The 11435-nt window shown below is 38.8% G+C and overlaps 1 protein-coding gene across 1 annotated transcript in view; it reads left to right on the forward strand.

Moving 5' to 3' along the window:
- The window catches only part of UPL7 (ubiquitin-protein ligase 7), a 106341-nt gene extending 103717 nt beyond the window's left edge, over positions 1-2624 (forward strand). The window contains exons 13-14 of the mRNA XM_086496945.1: positions 1884-1973; positions 2069-2624. Of these exons, the coding sequence (XP_086353071.1) occupies positions 1884-1973; positions 2069-2152 (174 nt within the window). The 3' untranslated portion in view covers positions 2153-2624. The remainder of the gene's footprint in view (positions 1-1883; positions 1974-2068) is intronic.
- Positions 2625-11435: the final 8811 nt, after the last annotated feature.

An 11435-nucleotide genomic window follows, 5' to 3' on the forward strand; every position in this document is an offset into this window, starting at 1 on the left:
CAAGGTCATGGTGTTTAACACCACACCGCAGTGGATCAGGAGATCGGCACCAACCTTCACGTATGGTCAAGAGATTGTGGAGTATACAGATGCATACACTTACCTTGGGATAGTCTTCACTGGGCCGAGGTTTTCTTTGGGGAGAGCAGCAAAGACTAGACTGACCAGAGCTTATGCGGCCTTGGGAGGCTTGGAGAGGATGTGTTCGCAGGTTCAGTTCCAGGAACCTCGGACAAAGTTATGGCTCTTTGATACTTTAGTAGCCTCAGCTATGATGTATGGGGTACAGGTATGGGGACCTTCTGTAGGCCAGGATGGTTGGAGAGGTATGGAGAGGCCCTTGGTATCTATGATCTCCCGATTGATTAGAGCCAAGGCCTCCGTACCTCACGCGATCATTCGAGCAGAGCTAGCTGCCCCCCCCATGGAGATTGAGGCGCTTACCAGATCAGTGTCCTTTGTGCACAGCCTATGGGATACTACTAGAGACAGATATGCTAGATTGGCCCTTGAGTCTTCCAGACAGTTAGCTCTACAGGGGGACACTTCATGCTGGTATGCACAGATGACTTCATGGTTTCAGACGCATGGCTTCACCATGGACAGGTTGCCCCCTTTCCAGTATTCTCTTCAGGCACCCTCGCTGTCTCTTACACGGGTGGAGATCACTAGACTCATTCGTCAGGACCTGATCCAGCTCGACACCAGGAGGACATGGATAGAGCCGCCTCAGGAGTTGAGCACAAAGATGGCTTTCTATAGAGAGCATCTTCTCCACCTCACAGGAGATGGGTTTGTGATTCGACCCAGCTACATGGACACACATATGTCTCATGGTTTGCGTTGTGCCATTGGTCAGATACGCACATCCTCACATCAGCTCGAGATTGAGACTGGTAGATTCAGAGGGATACCAGCAGACAGCAGGATATGCCGATTATGCCAGAGAGAGCCAGAGACAGAGTTGCACTACATATGTCATTGCACAGTGTTCTATGAGATACGGGGGCGTTTCCACTGCTTATTCAGAGAGGGTTTTGGTCCTCTATCTAGGGTCATGAGTTATGAGGATCAGAGATGTCTTGGACTATATCTACTTGAGTTACACAGGTATAGAGACACTTTACTAGGGAGAGCTAGAGAGAGGCAGTCCCAGAGACACATTACAGATTTCTTTTCACTAGATATGGGACAGCCAGAGGAGCAGCCACCACTGCAGAGCTCGTCCCACACTCATTCGACCACTACTGGCACTCTCATCGACCGAGCATTGGAGCTACAGAGATACAAACGACCGCGACTGAGGAGAGGAGCTACACAGCATCGACGGAGACTACAACAGAAGATTCGAGCCATACTCTCTCGACATCCAGAGTGCAGATGAGGATGGATCCTCACCATTTCTTCCATCTTTGTTTCACACACTGTTACATCCAGTTTACCGGGTACCTATTGTATCAGCTGCTACACCCACGTAGTTTTAGATTGTAGTAGTAGTAGTAGTATTTTGTTCCACTTCTAGTTCTTTTCTAGTTCTTTTGTACCCAGACATGGTATTAGATTCACTATTTTGTAACTGATTGGTCTCATAGGTCATTTTGGCCTTTTGAAGACGTTAATATAACATTTCATTTCATTTTCATTTTCTCTCTCTCTCTCTCTCTCTCTCTCTCTCTCTCTCTCTCTCTCTCGTAGATTGGTTATGCCATTTCCCTTTTGAATAACAGATCTTGAGTTCAACTCTCCTCGTCAAATAGATCTTTAAGGTCTCTTGGGATAGTTTCTACGACCAAAATTCTCTTCTTCTTCTTCTTCTCTCTCTCATGGCCATTCATACTTGTGTGGGTATCCCTGCTTATTCTCACCTAATGATTATTATGCAGGTGAGCTGCGATACAACAGTTTGGGCAATGTTAGGAGGGCAAGATGTTGATCGCCTTCCATCTGCATCCACCTGTTATAATACTTTGAAGGTAGTCCAAGAAATTTGAAGCTGTAAGCAATCAACAATTTTTTAGCAGACATACTAACGGCATCCTTCAAACTGCCTTATCTTCTTGTCTGTCAGCTTCCAACATATAAACGGACGAGTACTCTGAAAAGTAAGCTACGGTATGCCATACATGCCAATGCGGGGTTTGAACTTTCTTAAAAGATTCATGTCCTGCTGGTGGAAATCATGATAAGGGGACGGAGCCCATTGGGTTTACCTTGTCGACATGTTGACTTTATTACAAGGAAAAGCGATTCTGTGCAATTCTCCGGGCGGTTGGTGACTACATTGTGTAACACTTGCCGCTGGGTTTGGTAAAGTGGGAGAAATTTGAGTAGAGACTCACAGGGAAGGAAGTCCCAATGTCCAATGTACATAAGGATTCTGATTTCTCCCTTGAGGTTTGAATAACAAAGAAAAGAAACTGATAAACAGCTTCATTGTCATGATTGGGCCAAGCTGTCATGGACCAAATCCACTCGATTGCAAAATCCAATTCTGAAGAGGAGAAGAATGTGTACAATAGAAAGGAATTGTTGCCCAAGAAGCAGACAAAATGTTTTTTTGCAGCATTTAAACATTTTGTAATGTGGGGGCATATGTATCAAATTGAAAGGCTTCTCTACTACAAGTGGTTTGCCATTCTTGCGAATGTTTATTTTAGGAGTGTATATAACTACTGGTTACCAGCATATAATAGCAGAAACATATCTCCAAAACCACCATTTCGCAGATGTTGCTCTACTCATATATTGCCAGCTATTCTTCCCATTACTTTTAAGGGAGGGATTTTTGGCGTGAATAGTCCCATGGACCAAATTTGACTGTGATTGAACTTAAACGCAGACAACCATCGACATGTCTGTGCACTCGCCACTCAATTGTGTAATGACCTATAGAACTCAAACCATGATGAAGGCATCAATGTAGGAATGATGATGAGGTGGCTTCTGAAAACACAGTAGTTGACTAGCAATGCAACTACAAAGGTCCAAAGATAAAAGTACAAACGAACACATGCGCGCACACACCTCAAGGCTCACAAGATCTTGATAGTAGTCAGGTATTCTCCAACATCTGCCTAAAACAAATTAAAGAGCTTGATTCGACTGGTTTTCTAATTTGTAGAGAATTTGAAACCAGAGGACAAATGTTAGACTGGCTTGAACAAAATAGATATCCACCAAGGGTTAAGCTCAAGATGTGAAGCTGTTCACTTTAAAAAGACCCAAACTAGGCAGTAATCTCCAACTAGCGAGGATTAGGTGTTCATAGGGTACATCCAAAAGGTATAATACAATTGCTATAATCTGTTTACATTTGCTTTATCTGTAACTCCGATTTTAGCTTCGAAAGTTTGGACTCTCTTCAAGTCCGGGTTTAGATTTTAGGAACTCATCAATGTTTTCAATTAGATTTTGAGAGACTCTCAATTTTCATCAGACAATGTAAGAAGCAAAAGCACATATTTATTTCTTCCTGGTTTAATTGACTCAGAGAGTGAGCATCATCTGGAGGACTTTTTCTTTTTGACAAATCATTTTGATACCTATGTGATGTGAAACATGAGAGAGGCACAGAGAAAGAGAGATTGTTATTGATTTATCTAAAAGTATTTTAAGCTGTGAAATAATTTACCCACTAATGTATACTGTTTATGATGGAAAAATCTTAGAGAGGGATGGGCAATCCTTAGTAACCCTCCGAAGCTTGTAAATTTTATCACCTTACACAAAAGCTGGGATGATTACAATAGTTTTTTTGAGCAATGTTTGCGTGGGAAGTGTATCCAAGGCTATACTTGAGACAAGCTTGACAACTTGCAAAAGAAATGGTTGCCCTAGAATAAGTACTATGTGTATATATGTATGTATGTATGTATTCGTATATAAAAGTTTGGCATAGAGCATTTCAGTTGTAATTGCTTCAATAGAACACACATGGTAGAGAGTTGGCAACTTGAATCATATTGACGTCTAATTGTAACAACATATTTATGTGTTTTTCTTTGAGTGTTCTAATGATGTTGGACAAGACGAGATTTTGGTGAATATTGTTTGATTGCCGTGTGGCTTAAAACATGAGATTTTTCTTTCATTGAACATCCTTTGATAGAAAGAACGAAAAAAAAATTAAAAAAATTATATGAGCTAAATATAATATTGCATGGTCTTTGTGGAGGTGAAATAAAACAAAATTATAGTGAACAATACCAACCTAGCTTTGTGTTGAGGTGGTGTGTGTGTGTGTCTTAGGATCTTTGATAGTACTAATGGGGTTCATACAGTGCTCATGGATCCATTGCATGGCCCATTGTTGTTATATAAGGCTCTAGTCCAAGAATGGCATTGACCTTCATTTATGCTAAAAACTTTGGGCAAAAAATTTGCATTGAATTAAAGAAAGGTATCTCCTAATTTATGCAAGATGAAATTTGTGTAGCTTGTCTTTGTCTCCTCAATACGTCATCGAGATGTGTTTAATTGTATGCACAATCTGTAGCTCTCTTGAGTAGAATAAATTTGTGTTTTTGTAAGGGTTCCAAAATCTTTGAAATTTGGATTCTAATGTTAAATTTAGCTTATTTCGTCGATTTTCTCTTTCCCAATTGGTGATTTCAGGATTATGAAAAGAGATTGTGCAAAACACTCACTAAGTGTGCTCTTGAGCTCAAGCAAATACACATGGAAGTGCCAAGTTCTTAAAGACGGTGATCGATTCATAGCCCCAAGCTTGGAAGAAAGCTTCAAGGTTCTCACAATAGAAATCCTTTCTAGAAAATAGAGAAGTGTTGGCACACATGCCAAGTTGATCTCTCTTGAGAGGCTGAGGTTGCTATGTTAACACATATGTCAAGTCGATCTCGCTTGGAAGGTTGAGATTGTCCTATATTAGAGCTTTGGCAGATTGTGAAGTTAATGTCTCTTGTGAGGGCCTTTTCAACATGTCATAATGTACTAAGAAGATTGTGGCACGAGCATGAAACACTAGTTTTTTTGTAAATTGCATGTGTTTCCACTTTTTAATAATCAACAAAGAAATCAACCACAAGATATTGGAGACAAACATCCTCAACCATAGGTTTGAATTTGTCCTATACTCAACTTTACAACCAGAGAAATGGCTACATAGGCTTCTTCTTGCTCAACCGCAATATCCGTGGGTTGTCAACCACAAAGCAAAAATCTCTTGTGGAGGCACGAGTTTCATAAAAACCAACCTAGTTTGAATCCAAAAGAAAAATGAAAATTTGGTAGCAATGATGTGCCTAAGACTTAAACAAATCAAGGTGTATGTTGCACTCAAGTAGTGAAAGATCTAATCAATCTTATGCCCACACACATTGCTTAGTGGTTACATAAATTTTCTCTTGTATGAAACTACAAACTCAATATTTGGTCGTCATGCATATAAAAAATGAGGTAATCAATAGCCCATTGAAAGAGCTAAGGATCAAAGCAACGCTTGGCATCATTAGGATAGAAATAAGCTTGCATTCCTCGAGATCAATCTATCTGTCAGTACCTCGATATACTTTATTTGGCACAAAATAATGCGTCTGTTATATTATCAATACAAAATTCTCAAATAATGATTGAAGAGATCCTTATGGGCATCCCAAAAAATGGACATGGTACTTTATAGTGTAATTTTGGTGAGGATCTCCCAAATCCACAAAAAATGGGAATTTTTAGGCTAATCTTGTGACACGTGATTTTTGTAAAAGAGGTAAATGCTTGTGAAGACCATTCAAAAATAGCCATTGTGCTGTAAATGGCCTTTATTTTTTTGCTTGGTTATCATGTTGTAGTATTTGTCTTTGGCTTCTCTACCGAACGTATGTTGTGTGACTTTGGCAAGCTAAATGTCTTTTTGCATAATTTACTCATCCCATTTTACACCTTTTTTGTTAGTTAATCCATACAGGATCATAAACTCAAAATAAACTGATTAGGGAAAATTATTATTGGCTTCTCTTCTCTTTTGAGGTCAAATGAAAGGATACTTCGTCTCAAAGATGTGCCAACAAGGTTGTGGTTTTCTTGGACTTGTAGACGATAAATTTGGATAAGAATTGGGCCACTTGGAGTGTGAAGTGTTACCTTGATCTTATAGAGTTATAATAAGCTCTAAGTTTGAAATTTTTTATTGTACATCTTTGTGTTGACTAGGAGAGAACCTTTGAGATAAGATTTTGGAGGTTGTAGTGTTAGAGCTCTCTTGGATGTTTTGGTAAGCAACATCCTTCTCCAATAAAAGCTGCTACAAACTTTTTTATTGTGTTCCACAATAATGCTCTGACATCTAATCCCACTTTGAGTTAGTCATCCATGTAGGTTTGTTGGACCCATGACATGAAACTCCTTGATTTTTAGCCTATGCTCCATGTATAGGGAGCCTTAGCCATTCCTAAACAATCCTTGGATAAGACTATGTATGTGGGATCTAGCCTTGAACTAGGCTTTTCCAATATGATCCAAATGCCCTATTGCATCATATTGAATTGAGTCTTTGAATATAGTAGTGTCAAGTAGGGTACATTTATCGTTGTGACATTTTGAAGAAACAATTGTATCTCCATTGATGCAACCATCGAGACCATAGTTAAGACATTGAGCTAGTTTTTTGCTTTTTGGGTGCCTCTCATTGTTGATTTGTTTACATCTTTGATAATATTTGTACATCTACTGGGTTGTAATGTATCTTAGTTGTAGGTGTGCATGAGTCTATCTCTATTAACTTGGAAGCCGCTTCTTTCTTTGATTGTTAACATGTTTTCCCTTATTTTTTTCAGCAAAGTAGAAGGCTAAAGCATGCTCTTTGGTGATACAATTTTTCTATCTATTTCATACTTTCAAACAAAAAATAGCACCTAGTAACGTTTCTCAAATATGTTCAGTATTTGTTTTTCTAAATCTTCTTTGTAATAATTTGCGACTTAAATATAGTTATGCTACTTATTACCCATTCAATTTATTGTTTGAAATCTTATTTTTGGTAGTATCATTGAGCATCCTTATTGTACCACTAAACCCTACTTCTTCACTTGGAAACATCATTAGCTTAGCCTATTTTTGCACAAATTATATTTTAAATAACATGGTTAGGTGCAAAGGGCCATACAACGTGTCATTTGTACATCATATTGGTGCTCAAAGATAGGATTAAAATATCCCCACTTGTCAATGTAGACATTGATATTATAATAGGCTGGCATCAATGCCAACATAGTGTCTTATTTACTTAAAGTGCTCATGGTGTAGAAATGCACACAAAGCTAGAGAAGATGAAGGAGAAGCTCAAGAGCATACGACATAAGGATGTAGTATTACTAAGTCTGTTAAGACAAAGAGAAGACTAGCCTTAGAGTTGTGGGTGTATTTACAATTTATGGGAGGAAAACCTCCTAGCAAGGGAAAGAAGTGTCCAAACTATCCTAAGTGTGTTCATACACATTGTTATCATAATATGGTAACAAATACCCCCTATGAATGTGGTGAAAATGAGATGGCACTCACATATAGGGAAATGTTGAACCCTTAATGACTAGCTCACAAATTGGAGGAAATCTAACGCTTTGGAAAAGCTTCAAAGTTTTCATGAGGTTGAGCCTTTGCGAAAATATTAGCAGAGTCGTTCTACATATGAAAATAAGCCTAGTTAACCTCTCCTGCAAAGAGTCCTTGCCTAGCGTAATGATAATGCACCTTAATTTTCTTTTTGTGGGTAAAGAAAACTTAGGCTCCTCACAGTTGCCAGTTCACTCTAGTAATAGTAAGGGAAGATAAGGTAGCAGCCAACACCCAAGTCAGACATAAGGTGTTTGAGCTAAATGCAATCAACCTTGGTTGTGAAAGTTTCCCTGTACTCAGCCTCTTAACTAGAACTGGCCATTATAGGTTGATTCTTGCTCTACAAAGATATACATGAGTTGTCAAACATGGAACCAAAACCACTCGTGGACACCTATGTGCCATAGCAAAAAACCCAACTCAAGTCCATGATCTATTGTAAATCATAACGCTTAGGCCCAAACTGATGCCACCACTACCACCAAAGATGTCTTGAAAACTCTCATTGAGAGTTTTGTGGATTGGAAAGAGCACCAAAAGGGCCTATTTTCTATGATGATGCAATGCATACAAGCTAAAAGAATCTCCCCATGGATAATGCTATCTAATGGGCCTAAAAACTTGATAGCTTTGTGCATGCTTTAGAATCGACCATTCCTAGAAGGATGGGTGGCCATAACCCACTGGTGCATTCAACCAACCAGGTTTGAGGTCAAAGTGATGCATGCAGAGATATCACTACCCAAATTGATACCACCATTGCCACCAAAGATGTCATGAAAACTCTCGTTGAGAGTTTTGTGGATTGGAAAGAGCACCAAAAGGGCTTGTTTTTTGTGATGATTCAATGCATACAAGCTAAAAGAAGATCCCCATGGATAATGCTATCTAATGGGCCTAAAAACTTGATAGCTTTGTGCATGCTTTAGAATCCACCATTCCTAGAAGGATGGGTAGCCATAACCCACTGGTGCATTCAACCAAATAGATTCAAGGTCAAAGTGATGCATGTAGAGATATCACTACCCACATATTTGGAGACCTTGAAGCCCTTTGACAAAGACCTAGTGGTCGAAAAATTCTCATAACATGTAGAGAAATTCAGGTAGTAGGTGCAAATGGAGCATGAGAATGAGGCTCAAAGGGATCAATCCAAGGTTGTGATAAAAAAGAACCATAAAATATATGAAGCATCAACCAATCATGTGGATGGCACAGCTACACAAAGGTCACCCTCTCTAGGTCCTATCTTAGAGAATGCCCAACCTTGGGAGCATCAATCTCCCCATAGTAGGTGCTCCATAGTAGGTGCGGTTTTCTTGTACAATTGAACTACCTCTCCATGTGAAGGCTCACCCAAATCCATCGGACATAGATATTTCATGTAGAGTCTCTTGTAGATGTATATTGGCTTGACATAAGGGATAGACAAGAGCAACATGTGATATATTATGGTTTCATTTAGCTTCACCATGGGTGGATTACAATATGATCAATTTTTTAGCGTAAGTTTGGATTGCTGCTGTAAGTGAGACCCAAGAACCCCCCGTGTGGGTGGGTTCAAGTAAACTAGAACCCCATACTAGTTCATTAGATTTGACCACTCACCATGACTACACCTCAATAAATTACCCCGTGCCAATTTATTTATCTTCAACACCAATAATTTTAGCACCTTTAGTCAATTCAAAATTTTAGGTTGACCCAAGAGTAAGTGGGGAAGAGATGTTGAAGGCAAAATAGTTGGCCGGTTGAAAGAGATGTGAGTCAACCCTAGCCACCAAGAATCAATTGAAGGTGACCAACCATAGCTACAAAAAAGAAATGAGCTATAGAATCAAAACCAAGATCAAAGGCATGCACGCATGAATGAAGACTATGAAAGAAGAGGATCCCTTCATTGTAGGTGGTTGGAAGTACAATAGAATAAGCTAGCCACTAGCCTTGTACAAGAATTAATCCTTGTATACAAAGGGATATCATTGATGCATGGGGTTGTTGTAATTATTCTTTATCTCAACTATGCTTCAATCTTGCCACCATTGGTCTCCATTTATCATGTCTTGAGTACTTGTCCTTTGTTCATCCCGATTATAAAGCTTTTGTATTATTACGTTCATAACATCATGCTCTACCTGAGTCATGCCATTACCAAGGCCTCATAGCTTTCCACTAGCAAGGTCGAGGTCAACCATAAATTTCTCTACGCTGACATTTTAGCATTCTTGAACACAACTTGGTTGTTAGAAAGACTCAATGTACCTTGTATATGCTTATAATGACTCACATGGATGACTTTTCAACCTATAGGCTACATTCCTCATTTTTCTATTTATAGTTAAAATCATGAATGCAATCTTTATACATGCTTGCTTTTGATTATGTCTCATGACAAGCACCATGTAAAATGCAATATATGCCAACCTCATGCAAATGCAACTTTCTAGCGACTTGGTTGCTATATTGATAACCCCTATGAACAAATTAAAGAAACCATTTTTCTATGAAATGTTGTTTATGCTTCAATTGCATGTACAAAGCACTTCCTTCAAAAGTACATACACATAGCAACTATTAATCATGGATAAGGTATGGAAGGTTTGATGTTATTTATACTCCAGGTGGATGTACACAGCACTTCCTCAAAAGTACATACACATACCAACTATTAATCATGGATGGGGTATGGAAGTTTTAATGTCTTGCAAATCCTTGTCCCATATCAAGGTCTATGGAGAATCAATATATGTTTGAGAGTAAAGATGTGATTTTGTCTCTCTGGGCCAAATGGAAGAAATGCTCAAAAAGGCCTATCAATGAAATGTGGAAGGCGTGCAAGACATTCACAAGATGCCAAATAGTTTTATTGGGTTTTCATCAAGATTTTACAAGACTGGAATCCCAAGAAATGACCTCAAAAATAATTTTCTCTATGCCAAGGGTATGGTAGGTAAAGGCTATATGGGTTGAGTCACTGCGTGCATGCATGCATGCGTGCGTGAGAGAGAGAGAGAGAGAGAGAGAGAGAGAGAGAGAGAGAGAGATTAAGAAAAGAATGAGGTCTAGGAGGGCCTCTTTATTTTCCATTTTAAGGGCGTCAGACCTTTAGTATCAAACGAGCAATCAAAAGACAGGTTTTGAATTCAAATATGCAAAACAACTAGTTCATTTGAATTCAAATTATCCCCTCAAAATGAAATTTAAAATCTATCGCATTAAACCATATCATGTAACATATCTACGGAAAAAGCTTGGTATGTAGATCACAGATCTATAGTCTAGGCTCAAATTGAAGATTGTATGTAGGAGTTATAGAAGTCCAAAAATTGTCCACCACCCTTTTGGAGAGTAAAGTATATCCTTTGACCACTACTATTACACCTCTCTTGCACACCCAACATTCTTGCACACATGTCATGCACCTAATTCTCAAAATAATAATCATATCTATAATGGAAAATAAAGAGGCCCTCCTAGACCCCCATCCTTTGTGTGTGTGTGTGTGTGTGTGTGTGTGTGTGTGTGTGTGTGTGTTTTGGGGGGGGGAGGGCATGGATTGATCTAAATTCACCAAAAACTACCAGAAGAGGGGCACTTGACTGTTTTTGTGGCCATTCCATGCATATTAGATAACTACTTTATTTTAACTAATGCAATCTACCTTAAAACTTAGACTAATGAGCAATAAGGCCAATTATCTTAGATATGTCTAGCCAAAAGAGATGGAAACTTTCAAACAAGGTAGATTTTGAAGCCGCAAGTTGAGTATCCCAAACTTCAATGTAGAAATATTTTTGACAGAGAGACTTTGAAATATCACAAAAAAATCTTTTTCTAGTTTGATGGAGATAGGGTATGTGGTGTATACT

Source organism: Adiantum capillus-veneris, chromosome 23, assembly GCF_014529385.1.
Source record: "Adiantum capillus-veneris isolate H3 chromosome 23, ASM1452938v2, whole genome shotgun sequence".
NCBI lineage: Eukaryota > Viridiplantae > Streptophyta > Polypodiopsida > Polypodiales > Pteridaceae > Adiantum > Adiantum capillus-veneris.